We start from the raw sequence: 25,818 nt of genomic DNA, 5'->3' as shown, positions 1-25,818 counted from the left end.
CTATATACGTAGAGCCATCTTCTAGTATCTGTCCTCTTGTGGCTGCTATATACGTACAGCCATCTTCTAATATCTGTCCTCTTGTGGCTGCTATGTTGGTACAGCCATCTTCTAGTATCTGTCCTCTTGTGGCTGCTATGTTGGTACAGCCATCTTCTAGTATCTGTCCTCTTGTGGCTGCTATGTTGGTACAGCCAACTTCTAATATCTGTCCTCTTGTGGCTGCTATGTTGGTACAGCCATCTTCTAGTATCTGTCCTCTTGTGACTGCTATGTTGGTACAGCCATCTTCTAGTATCTGTCCTCTTATTGCTCCTATATACGTACAGCCATCTTCTAGTATCTGTCCTCTTGTGGCTGCTATGTTGGTACAGCCATCTTCTAGTATCTGCCCCTTTGTGGCTGCTATGTTGGTACAGCCATCTTCTAGTATCTGCCCTCTTGTGGCTGCTATGTAGGTACAGCCATCTTCTAGAATCTGTGCTCTTTTGGTTTCTGTATAGGTACAGCCATCTTCTAGTATCTGTCCTCTTGTGGCTCCTATGTTGGTACAGCCATCTTCTAGTATCTGCCCTCTTGTGGCTGCTATGTAGGTCCAGCCATCTTCTAGAATCTGTGCTCTTTTGGTTTCTATATAGGTACAGCCATCTTCTGTAATCTGTCCTCTTGTGTCTCTTAATATAGCTTGTGCTTGTGTCGCATCGTCTGCTCGTAGAAAGGTGCAAAGAACGCAGCGCCCTCTGTGAGCTTTTAATTAAGAGTAGAAAATAATTTCTAAAATGCTGATAACAATGTTAGGCCAACATATGAAATCTGAGCGCAACACTGCCAACCATTGCCAATGTTGAGCCAACGTCTGAATGCTATCTGGGTGTCCCCTTGTGGCTTCTTTAAAGGTACAGCCAGCTTCTAGAAACTGACCCTTTGTGGCACCTGTATAGGTCCAGCCAGCTTTTAGAACCAGTCCTCTTGTGCCTCTTACCCCGGTACAGCCTAATCTCAGTCCATGATAGCATTTGATAAAATACTATTACTTCAATCATTTGCTGCCACCCATAATATCTGCAAATATACTTGTTGCCAAAAGAAACATGAACAATAGAAACATATAGAGAAGTATGTATGTTAAGAAGAGATGTTTCCAATGTGTACCAATTAATGACAAAACTAACGATCAGTTAGTGTTTTACAGAGTGTCTTTATTCTTGTCACGATATGCGGCAAATGAATTCCTAACTGTACACGCTAAACCGGCGAAAGACAAATGGTGCATCTTGAGTCATAGATCTATGACTTCGCATGTGATGCAGTCATGAGCATCGGTTAAAAACATACCAATATGGTTGTTATGCATCGAACCAATCTAATATCTCTTGAATATAAGTAAGTCTTCATATATTAACCAACATGTATGGTATTTGTGTTTCTTTTGGGGGTGAGTTTATTTTTACAACAGTTTCTACAATCTTAAATAATATTTACATGTAACAACTAAACCATTTTTGTTCAAAATGTAATTAAATTTGGTATATGTGTGGTTGGTAGTGGGGTTCAACACATATAATTCTTGTGAATACTATACCTCTACTACATCATTGCCCTAATTATGTATTTTGACAGTAATAACACAAAAACAAAATCTACAACCGAAGTCCACTTCACTGTCAACTATACATGAGTAGTTGTACCCACATCAGCACATAGCTGCCTACGACTCTTGCATGAGCAAAGCGGGGGAAATCTCACTTCTTTCCTCTGTGTACTAGAGAAAGGATCAACTTTTTTTCTGAGTTTTGTTTCTCTAGCACGTTTCACACTGTAGTCTAGTTTGTATTAATTCAGCTCTTTTAGGAAGTTTTATCTTCAGTAACTGATTGTTTTGTTACTCACGTGCTTGGGGCTGCTTGTTGAGGTACAGGGCACTCAATATCCGGGAAGTGAGAACAGTTTATAGTCTCAAGGAACCATCACTCTGCTTGTTGGAAGTGCTGTGAGGTACGATATACAGACGATAACAGATGTGAGCAGTGGCCTTTACTCTCACTGTCAACATTTCTCAAGTTGGCTGAGTCAGTCAAGAAAGCCAAAGGGAAGGGGCCGGGGGTAGAATAGGTCTTCAGCAACCCATGCTTGCCGTAAAAGGCGACTCACGGGATCGGGTTGATGCATGTCATCGATCCCAATTGCGTGGATCGATGCTCATGATATTAATCACTGGATTTTCTGGTCCAGACTCAAATATTTACAGACCGCCGTCATATATGTGTAATATTGCTGAGTGCGACTTTAAACAACAAACCAACCAACCAACCAACCAACCAAAGGGAAGGAAGTTTCAAGGCATATAGATGACACGGCTCCAGGGTAATAAGCCTTTGGAATTAAATGTTCATTCAGACAATGGTTGTCCCAAATCAGTCGCTATGACAATACTCCACTTTCAGATCATCAATATGCCTTCACATGTCCACATCATTCCACCATTACAGACATATGACGGCATAACCGGAGACACGCCTATGACTATCAGGACAGATCAAGTCGGACTCATCCACAGCCTGCTAGACACCATGGTCAGAATGCAGGAAGACTTACTCTCCACCCAAGTCTGGATGTCTTCAAAGCTACTATTGGTTCAGCGTCAACAACTCCGCTGTCACAGACCCTGTCAACCTGGTTAAGTCTACACCTACCGTCTTTACAACAAAATACCGACTCTGGGGCAAGAGGGAGGGCGTCTTCTTTCATATGCCGAACATTAGAAGCAGATTACGCCCGACCTCTGGATTCTGGCATCGTGGCTCACGGATACAAACTGCATTTCAAGAAACATCCTATTTTGAAATCGCAAGTCGTCGAACACAGATTTCATCTAGTCGGAGCCAAGCTAGCGGCAGCAGATCTGGCCGTCAGGAAGCTACTAAAGAAGTGATCCATTCGGAGACTAGCGGAGACCAACAAGACCAAGGTTTTTATTCTCCGGTATTCCTAGTTCTGAAAAAGAATATGACTGACATGAGGATGATAATCAACCTAAAGACCCTCAACTGGGTCATCGTTCACAACGCCGGACCAGTTGTCACTCTTTTCACCCTACTGGGACAACATCACAGTTCAACTATGCCTACAGTGATGGAAAGTGACATCAGTAATACTAACAAGATCAGCAAATATAACAATAATTTCTAGTGAAGGTATCACATATTTGACTGATTCTTGATGCATTCTGATTTTCAAGTCCTCAGGAGGAATTTCAGAGGAAATTATCTCATCTCAGGATTAGAATCAATAAATAAGTGGTTTCCAGAAGAGGATTACATCAATTACACAACTACATTGGAGGCAGATCCCTCAGGGTCCCTCTGGTATATTCTGGCAAAGATGTAATAGAGGTAGAGGATTTGCAAGAATTATTGAACAATAGTTATCGTTATTTATAATTCTAAGAATACTACCTCTATTACATCAGGAAGTACTCAAGCCACCTCCCCAATTCATCTGCCTCTAGTGGCTAGCTGTTGGAAAGAGTTGAGATTCCTGTCATTACTCACGTCAAAGCTTGGGTTGCTATAGATCTATATTGGGAACAACTAATTGTGTGTGATTGACAGTGAAGAGGACGTCCGTTGAAAATCTGAAAATTTTAGTTAGTGTGACTGCATCCAAAGTACAGGATTTATGGCAAAGATGTAATAGAGGTAGTATTCTTAGAATGATTAACAATGATAACTATTGTTCGATGTCTTAAGTAGTGGGGTTCAGCATATTTTCCTTTTTTGTGATATTGTAAATTATGACCTTTATTTGATCTTTGACTTAGACAATGCTCCTACATTCTCTCAAAGTGCATTTCTGCATACTACAAACATCAACCAATGAACCAATATATAGGTGAAGTTTCACATGCTTGTTCCCAGCAATAATGATGCCTGAATTGATCGAAGAGGGTCGTATTCGTTTTCAATATGGGCATTGTGACAGCGATATTGAAAAATCTTTTTATGGTCATTTTTGTCTGAACTGTAATGAAATTTTGTATTTGCTTAGGATGTTGTGGGATTCATCACATGTTTAAATTTTTTTTAGGAAAATCTGCCTAAAGTAAAGGTGATATTATCACCCTTGAAATGCCTGGTAGTGTGTGATGATTTCTGGGATATCCTGGACACTAGTTTAACTAACATGCTGTTAGAATGTCTGTTGTGTAGGATCGTCTGTTAGTGTTTATTGTTCTTTAGCCTTGTTACACTTTTCTGATGTGATTTAATATTCAACATAAATTCTGAATGCCTTTGACTCCTGTTTGTCATGTTTCAGCGAGGATGTAACTTTGCTGCCAGCTATGCACCCAAAAACACTCGCCAAAATGAAGATAATGATGAGTGTCCTGCAGTATCGGCAGGTAGATTGTTGTGATCTTATTAGTTATGCAGCTCCATATAGATAGGGATGCTTCAATGTTTTGCTGGATTTTTAGAGAAAATGTGTGGCGACCTCATGGATATAATATCAAGTTTCTTTGCCTGAAAACTTGAAAAGCATCCACTGTAGCTCTCGAGTAACATAATGTAGGTCAAGGTTACTGTGAAGGTGATTTGTAAAATATTTGTTGCCCTTTACAATCTTGAATGTCTATGAATATATATTTTGAAGTCAAGCAAGTAATGGTTGTGTGATTTGTATCCTTATTTGTGAAAAATTGTTATTATTTATTCATTTTATGCTGAAGGTTTGTTTAGTACTTCATTTCAATCTTAAAATAATCCAATTTCTTGAATGAAGAAAATTGAGCCATTGCCCTGTATTTTACTTGACATAATAGTTTAAACATTTTCATCCATTTCTGCATTCTGAAATTTTACAAAGTAAATATGAGGGAAAACTGAAGTGCTTCCATTTTTGCAAGAAGTACTTGCAAAAACTTTTCTGGTTCATTAAAGTATTTACTAAATTGAAATTAATTAGTTTAAACTAGGTAAGTGACAGAGCCATTTCAGAGCGATCAATTGTAAATGACCCATCACATCTTGTAATAAGATCTGTCTTTTCATTTCCCAGGTACAGACAAACATGAGTGGACGTCTTTCACTAGCTTTGACATATTGTTTGATTTCTTGGCTGAGAGACTGTATTTCTTTGTGAAATCAGAAGATCTAGAGGGAATTCAAGTGGATCATAAAATTTTGTACAAATCAGATGTGAAAGGAGACAAAACACCAGATGCTGACACAACAGAGCAGTCTTCACAGGATGCTGACACAACAGAGCAGCTAACACAGGATGCTGACACAACAGAGCAGTCTTCACAGGATGCTGACACAACTGAGCAGTCTCTACAGGATGCTGACACAACAGAGCAGCTAACACAGGATGCTGACACAACAGAGCAGTCTTCACAGGATGCTGACACAACAGAGCAGTCTCTACAGGATGCTGACACAACAGAGCAGTCTTCACAGGATGCTGACACAACAGAGCAGTCTCTACAGGATGCTGACACAACAGAGGAGTCTCTACAGGATGCTGACACAACAGAGCAGTCTTCACAGGATGCTGACACAACAGAGCAGTCTCTATGGGATGCTGACACAACAGAGCAGTCTTCACAGGATGCTGACACAACAGAGCAGTCTCTACAGGATGCTGACACAACAGAGCAACTAACACAGGATGCTGACACAACAGAGCAGTCTTCCCAGGATGCTGACACAACAGAGCAGTCTTCCCAGGATGCTGACACAACAGAGCAGTCTTCACAGGATGCTGACAAAACAGAGCAGTCTTCACATGATGCTGACACAACAGAGCAGTCTCTACGGGATGCTGACACAACAGAGCAGCTAACACAGGATGCTGACACAAGACAGCAGCTAACACAGGATGCTGGGTCAACAGAGCAGTCTCTACAGGATGCTGACACAACAGAGCAGCTAACACAGGATGCTGACAAAACAGAGCAGCTAACACAGGATGCTGACACAACAGAGCAGTCTTCAAATGATGCTGAGTCAACAGAGCAGTCTCTATGGGATGCTGATGCAACAGAGCAGTCTCAATGGGATGCTGACACAACAGAGCAGTCTCTACGGGATGCTGACACAACAGAGCAGCTAACACAGGATGCTGACACAACAGAGCAGCTAACACAGGATGCTGACACAACCAAGCAGTCAACACAAGATGCTGAGACAACCAAGCATTCAACACTGGATGCTGATGCAATGAAGCAGTCAACACAGGATGCAGACACAACCAAGCAGTCAACACAGGATGCTGACACAACAGAGCAGTCAACACAGGGTGCTGACACAACAGATCAGTCAACACAGGGTGCTGACACAACAGAGCAGCTAACACAGGATGCTGACACAACCAAGCAGTCAACTCAAGATGCTGAGACAACCAAGCATTCAACACTCGATGCTGACACAATGAAGCAGTCAACACAGGATGCTGACACAACAGAGCAGTCAACACAGGGTGCTGACACAACAGAGCAGTCAACACAGGGTGCTGACACAACAGAGCAGTCAACACAGGGTGCTGACACAACAGAGCAGTCAACACAGGATGCTAGCAAAACAAAAGAAACAATCTTGCCTGTGAAAACTTGATTCATTTGTGTTCCTGAAAAAGGGTTGTACCTTACAGTCCATTGAGAATTTCAAATCTTGGCCTTGTATGCACTTGTCTTCTTTTACCTAGAGCATCATATATTTTGCTATTACTAGTACCTCTGACATCACCACACTTTGTACTTAATGTTTCTTGTTATCATTAATATAAAGAATAAATCATTGCTCATTTAAGCAACTGTCCTAAGTCTAACAACATTAAATTTTGTTAAATGTCTGAACAAGTTAATTGAAGAAAGTTTTTGGCATTTTGTGCTTTAAACAATACTTTTAACTTTGACACAATTATCTGTCCAGAGAGTTTTTGCAATATCAATTATGTGGTCAATCCTGCAGCAAGAAGAAGACTTAGACCTAATTTTATAAGCCTTTACTTCTTATATTACTGTATTGTTCATGTCAAGAGCTGGTTTTGGACTAGTGTTTAATTTGCATATGAAAATCCAGTATTCTGCAGAGGCAATATTTTATTGATTGGCTCATGATATATACTCTTTCATGTAGATGGGTTTATTTTATTTAATTACAGGAGTCACTAACTGTATCAAAGTTTACATCACTGAGACACCTGCTACTATTATTGAATGTAAACGTCTTAATTTGGTTCCCTTATGCATCTTAATTTACTATCAGCTCCTTTTATTGGCTGAAAGTCACAAATGGTCCAATAAGAATTGAGAATACACATTTTTCAAATATGGTAGGCACAGTTTTGATAATGCCAAAGTTCTATCGTAGGATCGCCGACCACAAGTTATGTTAGCGATATACAGAATAAGTCGCATGGCTCACCTGAGAGTGACCATGATGTCAGACTGAGCAAAGGCAGAAAAACAGAAAGATAGAAGTTTTCATTGAACCTGATTTTGTGACTACACGTGATTGCAGCGTAACTCAGAAAGAAATACTACGACATGTTCACTTTGTATACCAGTAAATCATGTGAAATCTAATTCAATAACAAAGCTACATTCTAATTTTATACATTGATTATACCTTTCTATTATAGATCTATAGTTATATGATATTTGTATTTTTGATATTTTTTTATTTATGTATTAAAACTGTCAATGTATATATGTAATCAGCAGGAGTGGTATTAATATAAGCATTGTTGCTTGTTTACCAATCCCCATTTCATTCTACATGTATGTGATGAAATAGAAATATGTTTAAACCAATTTTATAACTATTACCTTGAAGAGACATAAAGGCAGTGGTCACAAAGAAGCTGTTGAGGCTAATTATATAAGACATTGGACATTGTTGCTGCATTCTTAGGCCCACATTGAAATTCTGTTTAGCTCATGATCAGAACCTATTGTTATTATTATAGAGACCCAGGGCAGCTTTATTGAAAAAGCTAATTGGTTTAAACATATTTATTTTCACAAAAGTGTGAAAATGGATTGGTAAACAAGCAAAGCGCTTATGTTAATACCGCTCCATTACACATAGGACATATTACAATGAATACATAAATGAAGGTTAGATGTATAACAAATAAATTGTACATGCCAAGCTAGATGTGTATATATAATAAATCTATTTGCAGTTTATTTTAAACAATCGTTTAACTGAAAATCTGCCAGTTTGTAATATAAAGTGTTGAATAGAATCTTATAGTAGCATTTGCTCTTCCTTACTCAAATACAAATTTCTGCATAGCACTGTTTGTAAAGAATAACCATGTTGGTAAAAATACATTTCATTTCGAAGAGCATAGTAATTTGTACACACAAAAAAGAAGCGTAGAGCACCTTCGGTATGATATCCACAGGAACAAGTTTTTGTATCAAAGATATATCTATTATACTGATCTGCATTAAGATCGCTGCAGCCAAGCCTGAGGCGACTGAATGATTTGGCATAATCTGCTTCCATAATTTAAATCCCAGTGTAAACCATTATCTCCCTTTACTTGAAGCAGATACTTAAATTGTGTAATGGTCTCTGCCCCCGTCAGATTTTCTGGTAAAATATTCCGAAGTTGTGTTGTAGCTGGTATAAATGAATCTGCATAAGCTTTTGTTTTACACTTCACTGTTTGAAGATTAGTTTTATCCCTTTAGTCATAATTTGTGTTTTCTGAAACTGTATCAGGAATAAACCTACAAAGATATTCTGGGGATAAATGCTTATTCATTTTGTAAAACATTACCAGTTTTAAATTGTATCTTCTGTCTTTTAATGACCTACAATTTGTTTCATTGTAAATCTTCTGATGACTCGTATCCCGGAAAGCGCCACATATGGTTCTAAGAGCATCTAAGTGTAACTTTTCCAATAAGTTAGCTTGTTTATTAGTACAGTTGTCCCAAATATGACAACAATAATAAAAAATTGGTAAAATAAATTATTTGTACATAGTTTCTAAGGTAGTTCGGGATAGATGATATTTATAACTCCTTAAATAGTTAACCAGAGGACAACCTTTCCTTACAATATCATCAATGTGCATTTTCCATGTACAATTACTTTGTAAAGTAATACCTAGGTGCTTATGACTTTATACATCTTTGATTTCTGTACCATTCATATATAAGTAAGGTTTGGGACTAGGGTTTACCTTACGGGTAAATTGAATAGATTCTGTTTTTTCGGGACTAAATTTAACTTGCCATCTGGCAGCCTATTCTGAAATTCTGTCCAAGTCATTATTGAGATTACGAGCCCCTATATCAGGATCTTCTATGATCACATACAAAGATGTGTCATCAGCAAAAATTCTTATATTACTATGTATTCCTTCAACAATGTCATTGATATAGATAATAAACAATAATGGTCCCAGGACCGAGCCCTGTGGCACACCTGCCAAGACAGCTTTTGGATCTGAGCTATAGCCATTTATAACTACCTTTTGATATCGATTTTCTAAGTAACTATCAAACCATCTCAATAAATTTCCACAAATACCATAAAGGTGTAGCTTATAAATTATTCCTTTGTGCCAAACTTTATCAAAAGCTTTACTTGCGTCACAAAATACAGCTCTAACTTCCTTACCTTCATCTAAAGCCTTTGCAATAAAGTCATATAAATATGTCAACTGATTTGAGGTGGAGTCTCCCTGCATGAATCCAGATTGTAGGTTAGTGAGCACATTATTATTCCTTAAATAGTCATACACATGTTTAAATATACATTTTACAAATATCTTTGCTTAACAACTTGTGAGCGCAACCGGTTTGTAAAAGCTAATTATGGCTAATTATGGAAATTTCTCAGACATTTTCACTCCAAATGTAATGAAATTTGGTATAAGTGTAGCTAATATAGTGGGGCTCAAAAAGTATTCCATTTTGGTAGACATTTTAGATTTGAACCTGATTTGACCTTTGCCATTCGAATATGCTCTTTATTCTCTCCAAATGCTGTTTATGTTTTGTAAAATTTCACAGAAACCACCGGACCAATGAATCTGAGTCTTCACATACTTGTTTCCACCTCTAAGGAAATGTGAAGAGGTTTTAATTCAATTTCAATAAAGCTGCAATGGCAGCAACATTGAAAAACATATTTATGATCATTATTCTGTAATTTTGCGTCAAATTGAAATACAATTAGGTAGTTGTGTAGTTAGTAGTGGGGCTCACATGTTCTCTTTTCCCGCTAAAATTTTGACCTTGATTTTCTGTAAAAAAATGTAATGTGCATAGATATAACCACTTCAAGATGTAGTTGCTATCTTTAACCATTGAATCCTGCCCTGATTCCAGCTAATCTCAATAAAATCAGATCTTTGTTTAGTAGTTGTTTATCGAGCTCTAAGATCTAGGACATCCCATTACAATTCACATCAGCACGATCTGTCATCCAACCAATCATAACATGGCTTACTAGATTGGGAAAGTGACAATAGGAACTTGTTTCTAATCATTAAACCTCAAAAAGGTTAACACAGTGTATGCTTAATGACATTTACGGCTATACGACTGATTCTGATCGTTTATCTCTCGATTCTATGGTATAAAACATTTCAACCAGAAGAGACTGTGTGTACCCCTTGGGAAGTATACAGCCGTCTTTGTACTGCCATACAACTTCCGCTATATATAAGACATCAAGAATTTTCTTTTGCTCAGTTTTCAGAGTCTGAATCGAGAACATTGTCAAAATATTTTTGAAAGCTCGGGCTCCTATAGAAGTCTTCAGTTTGAAAGTAGTGCTACAAAACTTGAACAGGACTTCTGATTGACTAATGTAAACTTCTTGTTCATCATTTCATTGGTCGGTCAAAATTTGCGAAAGGTCGTTCTCATCTGACCTGTAATGGGATGTCCTGATATCTTTTTGTTATGGTAGCGAACACTGAGATCTGATTTTGATTAGAATGGGTTTCAGCGAGAGGGAAACCAACGAGTGATCAGACCAATGAGCACTATGATCATTTCAACTCTTGTGCAGCCTGCGTCATAGCCTATAGCTCTCTTCTCGGCAACCGTAGTATTCACTCAAATTATATTCATGTATGAAATGAGGCTTATTTGACTCCCTGAAGTTAGTACAAATCCTCATTTCATTAGCTGGCTGAAATATGGACGCGAGTAAATATGGATGTTTGTAATAACATTTATGGTTATATCACAGACTTGTAGATATGTTATATAGGTATGTGGTAATATATATGAGCACTATGATTATTTACTTTTGTAAAATTTGTTGACTGTTGCATGATTCGTGGGGGGAAATCATTAATGATCTTGTAATAATATAGGATATTTTTGTCAGTACTGTCATGGAGTTTTAATCATTTTGGATAAAGGAAGGAAAACTATTATTATTGGTTTCAAGTATTGTTCAGCTGAGCACATCCAATCTTGGTTCCATGTGTATTATACATCCACAGTGGAACTTGTTGTTTATGTTGCATTTGAAATCTTGGTTTTGATGCAATGCAATTAAAAGACAATAATGTTAATATGTAACTCAAAGATGGTATGTTGTCTGCCCTGTAACGCAAGTTGTATGTGCTGATGGCCTATTATATGATTGTATGATTATACTAATATTTCTGTAATAGTAAAGTATCTGGATATAGCTACAACAAATCCTGGACACGTTTTTCACAGAACAGAGGTGATTTGTATGTGGTATGATTGACAATGCTGTCTTGCTCGACAACAGTATGAGGATCTATACCTTAACGTCGTTGTAACAGTATTAAGGAATTTGTTATCCATAAATTGTGTCTACTTTGTCTTCTGTCAACTTCTACGTAATGCCTATCAAACAATTGAAATGAGATTAGATTTTTCATTAAAAAAAGACACTAAAAGGCTACAGTAAAGGCTGCCTAAGGCAAACATGTAAACTATTACTGAAATCCAACGTTGAGAAATAAGTGTATTACAACTGTGGTGTGATAGGTAATTTTTGACAAACTGTCTCATTTGCTTTCTCAAACCTCTTAGCTGAGTAGTAAAAAACATTGATGCATCACATGTAAATATGAAACCAGTCCATGCATGAAAGTCTTACACTAGACACAATGTTACCTAAATATTTAAATGATGACATTGGCCTGCTCATGAATTGCAGACACAAAACCATGACCTTGTGTGAAACGCAGGTACAGGTAACAACTGAGAGTACAAACAAAAGGCAAAATATGTTTTCTACCGAGAGCGTATATTTGTAGAATGACCTGTGGAATATGCACTCTTCTGAGTCACTGTAACATCCTTTTGAAGCTGGTGTAACTGATGCTGCCGTTCTGAAACAAATTATGCTATCAACCACATACAAATGTGAAACAATCATCAGGTACCTCTATCAAAGATAAAGATTTGTTAACATACATATCAGGACATTTATATGCAAACTTAGGGTCAGTAACCATGTGGGTTAGAGCATCAGCTATTGAATTGAAACTTCCCGGACAATGAATAGCACACTTGCAAGGAACAAGAGTTCCCTGGCACGTTTCTACATCGACTTATCCTGAGACCAGCCTGTATTGATGACAGACACACACGCTGAATTGTCAGATCTTACTAAAATGTTCAAACCCTTCTGCAACTTGCCCCATATATGGACATAAACTCCGATGCAGCAATATGCCACTTTTCAGTTTGAAAATCAAAACGGAAAGGCAATACCAAAATACTTATGTCCATACACATCCAACTGTTGTTTACTTAAAGGATAGTCATCCTCCAAATAACTGAAAGATAAGCCGGAAAACTCAAATCCACAACACTTCTTCTACAAGTCGTTTCCTCTCCTTTTTTTAGGAATACTCTGTAATGGTGAAACAATCAGCTTGCCATGAAATTGGTCACTCACAAAAGGTCCAACAATGAAGCCAAACATAACTTCCTTCTCAATATAGTGTGATGTGTCTTGAGAAAACAACAAGGCTGATGTGTCATTCCGTAAAGCTGAACAAGGCTTACTATCATCTGTATAATTCACCATATAAACCAAATTCTAGTTAATCACAAGTAACCTTGTCCTGATAGTCACATAAATAATGACGCCACAGGATGATATTTAGTCTTGAAAGGTACAGGTATTTTCAGTCCCAAACAATTATACCTTCCCAATTCCCGGACCGAATTATGAAAAGTAATAAAGCAACAAGAAACACAAGAATGTAGTTTCTTGCAAACCATGTTCCCTTTGGAAAACTTCCATTTTCCCATTCATTCTCTCATTGTTGTAACTCCAGCATGTCATTAATTCAAATTTTCCGGAATATTTGACTTTAATCCGTGCTGAATATAAGACATCGGCATCTTTCTTCTCGCCATGTGATCTTGATCCACTACTGGTACCCATTCGTAAGGCTGCCCACGCCATACCTTCTATGCCAGGTTTATCATACCAAATCAAGATAAAACAACCAATAACAAATGATAATACAGCTGCAAAGCAGCAATGGCGGACTCCGAGTTACACTGTGCATAAATGTCCATGTTCGAATCCTCAAAGGGATTCCTTGTACCAAATCCGTCAAATGTAGGCACAACATGTATCACCGCTACGAAATTGACGTGTGCTAGGTCTGTTCTAAACCCGAATCCTCAAAGGGTTTGCTTGTACCAACTCTGTCCAAAGATAGTCACCGTTTGCAGGACATTGCCGCTACGAAATTGGCGTGTTCCAGGGGTGTCCCAAATATTAATCAAATATTACCACCATGTGGTGTTACTTTTTCCATGCATCCAAGAACAGTAAATAAGATGCATATGACACACTAATTTCATGTAAACTTGCAATAGTTTCTGTCAACAAACTAACAAGATATGATCTTTAATGTAAAATTTCAGTAAAAGAATGATCAAAATCAAAATCCAATACAACCGCAACTAAAACAGATATCCAAAAACGGCTATTAGAGTTTGCTGTGTTGTGTGTGGACACAATTCTCAGAAAGTTTGGAAGCATTTCATGCAGTGGACTCGGAGTTGTTTGCGTTTGAAGACAGGAACCTCAAAGACACTGTGAAAACCTTGAATCCAATATGGCTGCCAAACCGCGTGACCAATGACCAAAGTCAAAGAAGAAAAAAAATGAAGTACATATGGCACACTAACTTCATGTAAACTATCAATAGTTTCTGTGGAGAACCTTACTGATCTTTAAAGTAAAATTTCGGTGACCAAAAATGATCAAAATCAAAATCCAATATTGCCGCAACTAAAAAGGATATCCAAAAACGGCTGTAACAATTTGTCGTGTTCTGTATGAAGACTGTTCTCAGAAAGTTTGAAAGCATTTCAGGCAGTGGACTCGAAGTTGTTTGCGTTTGAAGACAGGTACCCAAAAGACACTGTGAAAACCTTGAATCCAATATGGCTGCCAAACCACGCGACCAATGACCCAAGTCGAAAAACAAATAATGTCAAGCAGCCAAAGCAGCAGACACTTGCAAAGTTTGAAAGTAATCAGACAAGTGGTTGCGGAGCAATAGGGCGAAATACATCTTCAAAAAGTACTGTCTACATACACTTACAAATTTTGAACAAAATCGAGCCAGTGGTTACTTTGCTCGCTCTGAAACAAAAGACGGCGGAAAAATAAATAAGAATAAATATAGTTGCAAGCAGCGATGCGGGCTCCCTATCGGAAATTGTAGCAGCGGATCCTGCTCTCCATTCATAGAAGTCCTTTTACAAAATCGCACTCTGGTTATACAGAGTACTAAAAACCATTGAAACTGAGTTCTTAGAGACCCTAATCTATTACCATTAAGTCATTTTCTACTGTTGTTATATAATTGCCTTCCGATATGCGGAAGGATATGTGCTATACTGTGTATGACTATAATATGATCTGGAGTATCAATAGGATATTTCACCGGTCCGTTTTGACCAAGAAAAAATTGTCCATTTTGGCTCTGGACCTGTTTAGGATGGATGATACCAGCATGCATGGGTGTTGGTGACCTGTTGTTGTAATTTGCAGGAAATGGATGTTGACATTTGACACGTGCTAAGGCATGAGATGGCTTGGGACATTATCTAACAGTAACAACACATGTCGGTCACCTCTTGTCATCTTCTTGTTGAAGCAATTCAACCAATCAGCAAAGAAAACCCCAGTCTTTCAAGCTTTTGTGATCAAAGTTTAAAAGAGGATTAGCTGTAGACGCAATAGAGATCATTGCACTTAAGTAAGATAAGAAAGGGACCGGTTTCTAAATGATAATGATATCGGTAAATAATACTTCCTAAAGTTGGGATTATATCAGGGATGTTTCAGAAAAAAACACAATGGAATTTTCAATAATGAACAGGTTCGCATTATAAAAAGGGGATTTCGCTCCAATGCAGATATGGCGTGTGCGAAATACGCATCAGTCGGAAAGCGCACGTTAAATCTCCAAAGTAAGTAAGTAACCAATGCAGATATGAGCTTTCACATGCACCGCTAACTAACAAAAAATACGATGTTGATGTAGATCCAGCTGAAAACATTAATGCTCTCCATACATCATGTCGTACAAGGTGTCTGGTTCTGTTATGCGTTTTACACACAACTGGATGTATCCTCAATACGTGCAATTGCGCGAAACGGAGTGCTTTCCGCTGGCAGAGGGTACTACATACAGCGTGAAGAAAATCCATACAGAAACAGACTATAGAAATCTAGAGCACTCTCACACCATGTTAAAATGTCACTTCTACCGTCGAAACATCAAGTGAACGGATTACCCGTCTGTTAATACCTTTAATTGTGGTAATACAATACAGTTTAATTAGCATGCTACAGCGCTAGTGCTATCTCGCTATACCGTTACCATGGCTCTCGCTCCAATATGCAATCGACTGACCCATGCTCAAGCTGACACGCTGCGAGGACAATACACATCCGTTGTGTATTGTGAATTCGCGCCAATGCAGATATGAGCTTCCACATAAAAAAACTACGATGTCGATATTTCATACCAAGTTGCACTTTTTTCCTTGCGGAACCGTTGAAGATACCAGGCCAAATGTAAATCTATTTGTATAGTCCGTTTCTTATTGCGTTGTCAATGCTCTGATCAGGAGCAATAGGTTAAAAATGTTGTTATACATGAATTATGTATCATTTCTCTCTTATATGCTGCGTGACTACAATTAGGCACTATAACAGCCAATCCCACTCTACCAATACACACGACATTTGGCCGAAATCGGACCAGTAGTTACCGAGTTACAGGTGTTTAGAGTTCTGCTATTTGGCAAGTTTATGGACTGGGCCAAAGAGTACCATTTTTTAAAAGGCTGTAGCTCCGTTGTCCATTGAGCTACAGTCAAACGGTTTGGTGTTCTGGAATCGCCAGGACATGAGCTATCGGGAAAACACTTACGCATGTTTTCTCCGCACTTGGTAGTATGGTACTTGGACACAAAGTATGGAAAAGTTTGGTAGCTTTTGAGCTGGTAGTTTGAGCTGAGCAGATTTTGGGAGACAAGTACTGAGAAAAATGGTGAAAAACGTAACCAAAACCTTTAATCCAATATGGCGGCCAAACGGTGCGTTTAGCGACATTGACCATCGAGGCGAAATTGTTGGGCATCTGATACCACAGCTGCACATGAAATTTTGAAGTCATTGGAGCAGTAATTTCGAAGATATCAGCTGCTGAAATTGCAATTATTGAAATTGATTTGAGTTACCTGCCCTTAGTCCTTGAGCCTAGAGCCTTGTAATTTTTGTGGTATCTACTTCAGGACCTAAGGTATCTTGGTGCAAATTTTGAAGAGATTCTAGCTACTGGTTCTTGAGTTACGATTTGACAAAAAATCGCCGGAATAATAAATAATAATTAAAGCTGCAAGCAGCAATGGCGGGCTCCAAGTAACACTGCGCACAAACGTCCTTGTTCGAACCCTCAAAGGGTTTGCTTGTACGTACTCCGCCCAAAAATAGTCACCTGACATCGCCGCTACGAATTGGCGTGTTCCAGGGGTGTCCCAAATATTAATCAAATATTACCACCAAGCGGTGTTAGTTTTAGCATGCAACCAAGAACAAAAGATGAGGTACATATGTCCGTCTAACTTCATGTCTACTTTCAATAGTTTCTGTGGAGAACCTTACAAGATATGATCTTTAAAGTAAAATTTCGGTGAAACAAGTCATCAAAATCAAAATCCAATAGGGCCGTAACTAAGAAAGATATCCAAAAACGGCTAACAGAGTTTGATGTATGATGTATGGAGACAATTCTCAGAAAGTCTGAAATCATTTCATGCAGTGGGTTCAGAGGAGATAGGATTTGAAAAGTGGTACCCAAAATTCCTGTGAAAACCTTGAATCCAATATGGCTCTCAAACCACGTGACCATTGACAAAAGTCAAAGAACAAAAAATGTCAAGGAACTGAAGCAGCAGATACATGCAAGGTTTGAAATTAATCGGACAAGCGGTTGCGGAGCAATAGTGCAAAATACATCTTTTAAAAATACTTGTTTTTCAGTTATCTGCCCTTGGCCATTGGGGCTACTGCCTTGGGATTTTGGCGGAATCTAGTATTCAACGGTCTTCATACACAAACAAATTTGAACATAATAGAGCAAGCGGTTATGCTGCTAGCATTGATAAAAAAATCGGCGGAATAATAATAATATTAAATCGAACGATAACGCTAGGGCTCTTCAGCCATTCGGCTTGGTGACTCTTTAACAGGCTGTCACTTCTTTGTCATTTGAGCGTCAGTCAATCGGATTAGTGTTCTGAGTTCATCAGGACCCCGGGTTTCTGTCGCATTGCTTAGATTGAGTGCTGAACCTGTCTCCAACCGCGTCCATGTTCTAATCCCCAAATGGTTTGGTTGTACCGACGCCGTCAAAGGTAAGGAAACGCTTGCGAGACATCGCCGCTACGAGACTGACGTGTCCCAGAACGTCCCGGAATGTTCTAAACCCATATAAGACGCCGTCCATGTTCGAATCCGCATATGGTTTGTTTGTACCAACGCTGGCAAATGTCATAAAACGCTTGCGAGATATCACCACATTTGTCCCAGTGTGTTCTTAACCCATGGTTGACTTCAACCATGTTCGAGTGAGTGAGTGAGTTGGGTTTAACAATATTCCAGTTATATCACGGCGTGTCAGCTTAATGTGGGAGGAAAGCCCGAAGTGATGCAGGTCTCAGACGTTTACCACTTCGGTGAAACCCACGAGCATGGGTATGGTGCTGACAAACCTAGAAACATAATTGGGGCGAACCGGGATTCGAACCCACAATCATAGGTTTCTGGCGTGCCCAAGGGACGCAACTCTGCACAGCGAATCGCGGCGCCTTAGACGACTGGGCCACCCGTGCCCCCCGACCATGTTCGAATCCTCAAAGGGATTGCTTGTACCAACTCCGTCAAAAGATAGTCACCGTTTGCAGGACAACACCACTACGAAATTGGCGTGTGCCAGAGTTAACCAGAGTGTTCTAAACCCTTTTACCACCCAGACAATGTTCGAATCCCGATAAACGCCTCTTAAGACAAGCATGGGTTGCTGGAGACCAATTCTAACCCTCATCTTCAAGGGTAGTATACATACCTCAAAAGACACTTGACGGTCAAAGTGAAATAACCCTAGGTTTTCTGAGCGATATATTCGGTATTTTGTCAATATTACCACCAAGCGGTGTTACTTTTAGCATGCAGCCAAGAACAAAAGATGAGATACATGTGCCCGACTAACTTCATGTAAACTTTCAATAGTTTCTTTGGAGAACCTTACAAGATGTGATCTTTATATAAAGGAAAAATTCGGTGAAAGAAATCATCAAAATCAAAATCAAACAGAGCCGTCACTAAGACAGATATCCAAAAACGGCTAACAGAGTTTGGTGTGTTATGTGTGGAGACAATTCTCAGAAAGTTTGAAAGCATTTCATGCAGTGGATTCAGAGGAGATAGTATTTGAAGACTGGTACCCAAAAAACCCTGTGAAAACCTTGAATCCAATATGGCAGCAACTAAAAAAGATATCCAAAATCGGCTAACAAAGTTTGATGTGATATGTATGGAGACAGTACTCAGAAAGTTTGGATGCATTTCATGCATTGGATTCAGAGGAGATAGGATTTGAAGACAGGTACCCCCAAAACCCTGTAAAAACTTTGAATCCAATATGGTTGCCAAACCACGTGACCAATGACCAAGATCAAAGAACAGAAAATGTTAAGCACCCAAAGCAGCAGACATGTGTAAAGTTTGAAAGTAATCGGACAAGCGGCTGCGGAGCAATAAGGCGAAATATATCTTCAAATAATACTTGTTTTTCAGTTATCTGCCCTTGGCCATTGGGCCTACGGCCTTGGAATTTTTGTGGTATCTGGTACCTAACAACTTGCACACACATACAAAATTTGAACAAAATCGAGCCAGTGGTTAAACTGCTATGTCTGGAACAAAAAACGGCGGAATAATAAATAATAATAATAAATAATAATAAATCGAACGATTACAATAGGGCTCTACAGCCTTTCGGCTTGGAGCCCTAATAATAAATAATAATAAATCGAACGATTACAATAGGGCTCTACAGCCTTTCGGCTTGGAGCCCTAAATATAGTTGCAAGCAACGATGCGGGCTCGAAACGATATCAAATATAAGTGCTGATGCTTGTTTACATTCACGGTAGTGCATTTCACAATATCTCACTTGGGTTATACAGAGAACTAAACCAATGAAAATGAGTTTTCAATGGCTCAAGGTGATTACTTTTAAGACAATTATCCCAGCTGACTCATAAGTCACTTCCGGTCTCGGGAAGGATATATGCACTACTGTATTCTCTTATACATATCATCTATCCTGAGTGCCCATTGAAGCAATTAGTATTTAGGTGGTTATGGATCATGTGTTCACAGTTTGTATTAACCGAGAAAAGCGATTGGGTCAAACGCAAACAAAAGACCTGGGGAACAATGCAGTTTACTGAGTGCATTGACTGGTACAAGTAGGTCAATCACCGCGATATAGCGTTACTGCTGTCTGGCTATAGTGTTACAGTGGCTGGCTGGCCCTTACTATGAAATACACCTTGTCAGTGCCGGCTGAAGCAGTGTTTGGGTGGTTATACACAATATGTTCGAAGTTTATTTGTCCATGGGGCTATACCATCGATGCACGACCCTGCATCACTGCTGAGAATACCACCTTCGGACATAGCCAAATCAGCATGTTGACATGTTGTATGCACATGCTTTCTATGCCTCTCTGCCGCTAGTGAAATCGGTAAACCATAGGAATAACACAGTTGCAGTTCACCAGGGAATAGGACACAGAATCCAAGAACAGACGTCACGTTGTCCTGTATTATGTAAAGAAATAAATATGCCTTTTGGAGATAGCATTTTCAAACAACAAACAGGGTTTGTTTGTAATTTTTTCTGCTGCTTCTTTCAGTGTCTTTAATGAACCAGTTGGAAACGTCATAAAATCGCTTTGTCCCCCTTCTCCCGAAAAAACATTTTCAAAACATGTCAGATCACAGTTTGGTGAATGTATGATTCGGATGAGTAAATAGTAAAAAGTGCCTTGTCTGACAGTTATTGGATGATCTGCTGAGGTACAATAGGTTCAAGTATGTTGTTATAGATGAAACCTGTTTAATGTTTCTTTCCGTAGCCTTGGATTCTATGCCACTACAAACATGGCTATGGGCAAGCCCAGTGTTCATACACACACGAAATTTGGTCGAAATCGGACCAGTAGTAGCTAAGCTGTAATCCAAAAACCATAGCCATAGAACACAGTTGCAGTTCACCAGGAAACAGGGCACAACATTACATCTCAAACATCACCGTGTCGGTACTAATTCAAGAAATAAGTATGCCTATTGGAGAAGTCCGTTGCGAGCACGTTATCAGTGTTCTAAGTAGATTGAAATGCTGTGAACGGGGCTTATTCCGAAATATTACTGCAGCTTCTTTCACTGCTTCAAAAATAGATTTCTATAGTCCGTTTCTTCTTGCGTTGTTCACCAGCAGAATGTACACTGTATCTCACTAACACTGACAACTGATCTCGGCACTCCACAGCGGATGACCACAATCGCAGTTCGCTGAAAATTATACACAAAGCCCACATACTTCTTTATGAAATCCACAAACATATACCACAGGTTCACCGAATATAGCGTCAAGAGCAAGGACGCTTCTTTCAGTCTCTTTACTGAACAAGTTTGAAGTGTCGTAAAATCTTATTGTTTTCCCCACAAAATGACATTTTCACAGTCAGATCACAGTTTGCTGTATGTAAAACGTGGAATTGTGTGAAAGCATTTCAATATCGAACTGCATATTTAAATACTAAAGCGTGACTAGTCTGACATTTATTGGATGATATGGTGAGGTACAATAGGTTAAAATGTGTTGTTATAGATGAATTCTGTTCACATTTTTCTCTTCGTATCCTTCAATGCGACGTGGCTACAATTAGGCATGACTATGAAAAGGCCCAGTTTACATACACACGAAATTTGGGCGAAATCGGCCCAGTATTAGCCGAAATATTAGTGTTTAGAGTTCTGCTATATGGCACGTTTATGGACGGGTGCCAAAGAGTACGACAATCGTCGATGAAGTCAAAGGATGAAGCCAGTAATATAAACAACGGGATTATGGCTGATTGGGGTCTTTGATGAGTTGATGGGACGCCGGGGGTATCAAAATCAAAATCAAATATGGCCGCAACTAATAACTATCCCAACAAATATATCAATGTTTGATGTGTTATGTACGGAGACAAATTTCAGAAAGTTTGGCAGCATTTCATGTGGTGGATTCAGAGTCGTATGCTTTTGAAGACCTGTGTATACAAAACACACTGTGAAAACCCTGAATCCAATATGGCTGCCAAACCATGTGGCCAATGGCCAAAGTTAAAGAACAAAAGATGTCATGCACCTAAAGCAGCAGGCACATGTAGCAGTTTCTGAGCAACAGGGCAAAATACATCTCATGCCAATAAGTCAATTAGTTCCAGCCAACTTGAATCCACTTTATAAATGCAGTGCACATGAGTATGCTATAGTGTAATTTATTACTTGATATGTCATTAGTCCGTTTTGACAAAATTGGCGGGAGCCAGAGCATTCTTGGGTGTTCTTAACCCATTCCAGTCCCTGTTCATATTCGAATCCTCAAATGGTTTCCTTGTACCAATGCCGCCAAAAGTAAGATGCATGTGAAGGGGTGTCCCAGGGCATTAAGCCCTAATAATAAATCGAACGATTACAAATGGACAATATGATTACAATAATAATCCAGACGATCCCACTCTACATACACACACGAAATATGGTCGAAATCAGACCAGTAGCTTCCGAGTTACAAGTGTTCAAAGGTCTGCTATTCAGAGGTCTGCTGTACGGCAGTTTGTGGCAAGGTGGCAGGGTCGCAGTTTGTGGCAGGGTGGCAGGGTGGCAGTTAGTGGCATTTAAATGCATTATAATATCGTTGGATGAAAAGGGTTAACCTCACGATCATTTGCTACCAACGAGACAAGTCTGCATGGTTGGCTGGTCAACACTTGTCTAGAGAGAATTTTAGAATTCCTGATAAACTATTCAAAGTGACATTCCACTTCGCTCAGCCATTCAACATAAAGAGAAAACTTGGAATTTTGGATAAACTATTCCGAGCGAATTTCCAATTCATTCAATGAATACCATTTTCAAAATGATAAAACATTTGTTCGACACGTGTGACCCACATCGTCTCCCAAAGCGGCAGCCTAAATTCACACACGGTTAAGGAATGCCTGAGGTAATGTATCCATCTAGGTCAATCAGTACAACGGGTGTCCCGCTCATTCATACAGCCGGATGTCGGATGGGGTAAACATTATTTTCAGAGTGCATACTAAAGTATTATCTCTTAACAGGGTACTGTAACTTAAACATGGGTTACCATAAGGGGGGGACGGTTATTTCTATAAGACCTTGTACGGTGGTATATCGCAGTATAGGGTTGAGGTGGGTAAAAGTTCTAAAAGCCGTGTGGAATAAAGGATACATGCTATACGGAAGATTTGTGTTTCGTGAATTTCAACAGGTTTTGGAAAACACTATCGGTGAGTTAACAATATTCTGAAACTGTTCATGTATCCTTAATAAGAACTTGGGATGTTTCATTTCAACCTAGCTTTTACAACATACTTACATTTATTTATCATACGTTCGGTGAATAATATGTGATGTGAACTAGATATAATTTAGGAAGAATGTGTATGGTCGGATTCAGGGTTTAGATGGGAAACTTAGGGCACGATATAAGCGAAGGAAATCTTTCAGATTTGGAAATTAAGATTGAAAATAAAAATAAGACTGACTTTTTAGAACGAAATATATATCAAAATTGGAAATTAAGATTGAAAAATAAGAATAAGACTGACTTTTTACAACGAAATATGTCACAGAGTTGGGAATTAAGATTGCAAAATAAGAATAATACTGACTTTTTACAACGAAATATATCACAGAGTTGAAAATTAGAATTGAAAAATAAGAATAATACTGACTTTTTACAACGAAATATATCACAGAGTTGAAAATTAGAATTGAAAAATAAGAATAAGACTGACTTTTTACAACGAAATATATCACAGAGTTGGAAATTAAGATTGAAAATAAGAATAAGACTGACTTTTTACAACAAAATATATCACGGCGTGAATAAAGTAGAGAAATATTTTTTTTAAAAACTATTCTATAAGGTCTGTCTGTATTTTGTAAGACAAAAAAAAAATATTCCTCGCAGTCGACTGTGATGATCAAATGGTGAATGAACTCCTGCATTCTCCTCTTCGTCTCGATGATGACATTCTACTTATTCATTGAGTAGCTACATCGAGAGATCGAGGACTGTTTCATTCTTTCATGATAGGGTGACATTCCGTTTGATGATGCTCATTCTAGTATACATCTGAAGTTATCAACCCTGACTACATTCCACATAGCTGGCATTCCTAAAGAATTCCAAATTTCTTCACAAAAGGGATGACATTCCATTTGATCATGATCATTCTAGTATACATCTGAAGGATTCTACCCCGACTATATTCATCATAGCTAGCATTACTAAAGAATTCCAAATAGCTGGCATTCCTAAAGAATTCCTCAACTATGACATTTTTTAACAAAGGCCGCATTCTTCACATTCTTAACATGCATGCATAATGACGCCGTTCTCATTGTGACGTCATGCATGTCTATTAGCATAACACTAGGCTCATGAATATTCATAGGGCACCTGCGGTAGGGGCTGGAGGTATTAATTTACTCCTACTAATGGGTTTAAAAAAAGGGCATTAACAGGATTCCAGATGCATTGTTTAGCATCGTGCTGACAACAATTACTCAGAAAAACAACAAAATTACACAAATATTCAACATTACGAAATGCCACGCCTGTCTGAAAATGAGCGTCTGCGAGCCATTGGTAAGCTAGTAGCAGGATCGAGTCAACGTGATGTTGCAAGACAATTTAACGTCCACAGAAACACCATTTGGTGTTTATGGCAACGTTGGCAACAGACAAAGCAGTCAGAGACCATCCTCGGAGTGCCAGGCCGTTTGATAGTGGTAGAGGGAAATCTCAATGGATAGCACTCCCACGATGAGATCATCGTCCCTGTTGTTCTACCGTTTTTGCGTCATCATGGCCCAGGTATTACCTTTCAACATGACCATGCCTTGCCTCATATTGCTCGACTTGTTCAGGATATTCTCTTCAACGAAACAACGTGAATGTCATCCCTTGACCGGCTCGCTCCCCTGATCTCTCACCAATCGAGCACATGTGGGATGAGATGGATCCGCACCTTCGACGTCAACCACGTGTTCCACAGACACTCCAGGAACCTCGAAACATGCTCTAGCAGATATGGACAGATATCCCACAGGACTTTGTGCGACGCCTGGTCCATTCCATGAGACGAAGATGTGTTGGTTGCATCGCAACCAGAGGTGGACACACGCGCTATTGATTTGTAAATTGACATTTTGGCATGTTCATGTTTTTTCTATGAAATCACGCATTTTCTGAAGTCAGTATGGTAAATTAAACCATTTGAACACTTACAGGAGTCTTTTATCTGTTGCAAACCGAAATTGTTTTACATTTGGTAAAAAACATATCTTTGCATTAAATCTTATTCAATGTCACAGGAACTTTTGTTGTTCAGTATATAAATATTGAAGCAGAAATTAACAATTTTAGCACTATGACAGTATTACAGAGGTATATGCCATCAAACATTTTGACTCATTTTCCGACTAATAAATGTTTATGCAATATTTGCAGTTTTTAGACATAATGTCTGATCAATTGAAAGTGAAAATTGAAACATGAATGCTGAAAGGTTTTGAAATAATGTTTAAATTACGAACAAACGAGAGAGAAATAAGATAGTTTTGTTCAGTCCGCACACATGGCGATCTTCACTGAAGAAGGTTGGTTGACGTGAAATGTCTTTATGACGTCACAGCACAATTGTATCTTAGCACCCATAAGGTCCATTTTCTCCTGGTTGGTCACATATCACCCTAAATCTGTATGAACAATTGTCTATTCTTTAGTGTATTCATATACATTTTACTTTTCAACAATGAAGTTCAATTCATAAACTTGAAACAGAAATAAATATTTGTTGGGAAACTACAAGTATTACATTTCATACAACAATCACTGCACCCTAGATGTCATCTCTACTTCATGGTGCAATTTT

General features: G+C 38.8%; 1 protein-coding gene across 2 annotated transcripts in view; it reads left to right on the top strand.

Annotated features, from left to right (window-relative positions):
* The window catches only part of LOC124118013 (dentin matrix acidic phosphoprotein 1-like), a 397,126-nt gene extending 385,711 nt beyond the window's left edge, over positions 1-11,415 (top strand). For both annotated transcript variants that reach the window (XM_048396585.1, XM_046480046.2), the window contains 2 exons: positions 4,318-4,402; positions 5,059-11,415. In XM_048396585.1, coding sequence (XP_048252542.1) covers positions 4,318-4,402; positions 5,059-6,614 — 1,641 coding nt within the window. In that variant the 3' untranslated portion in view covers positions 6,615-11,415. The remainder of the gene's footprint in view (positions 1-4,317; positions 4,403-5,058) is intronic.
* Positions 11,416-25,818: the final 14,403 nt, after the last annotated feature.

Source organism: Haliotis rufescens, unplaced genomic scaffold, assembly GCF_023055435.1.
Source record: "Haliotis rufescens isolate VD_foot unplaced genomic scaffold, xgHalRufe1.0.p SCAF_1, whole genome shotgun sequence".
NCBI classification, from domain to species: Eukaryota; Metazoa; Mollusca; class Gastropoda; order Lepetellida; family Haliotidae; genus Haliotis; species Haliotis rufescens.
The sequence above is the reverse complement of the archived record's forward strand: the minus strand, read 5'-3'. Positions and strand labels throughout refer to the sequence as shown.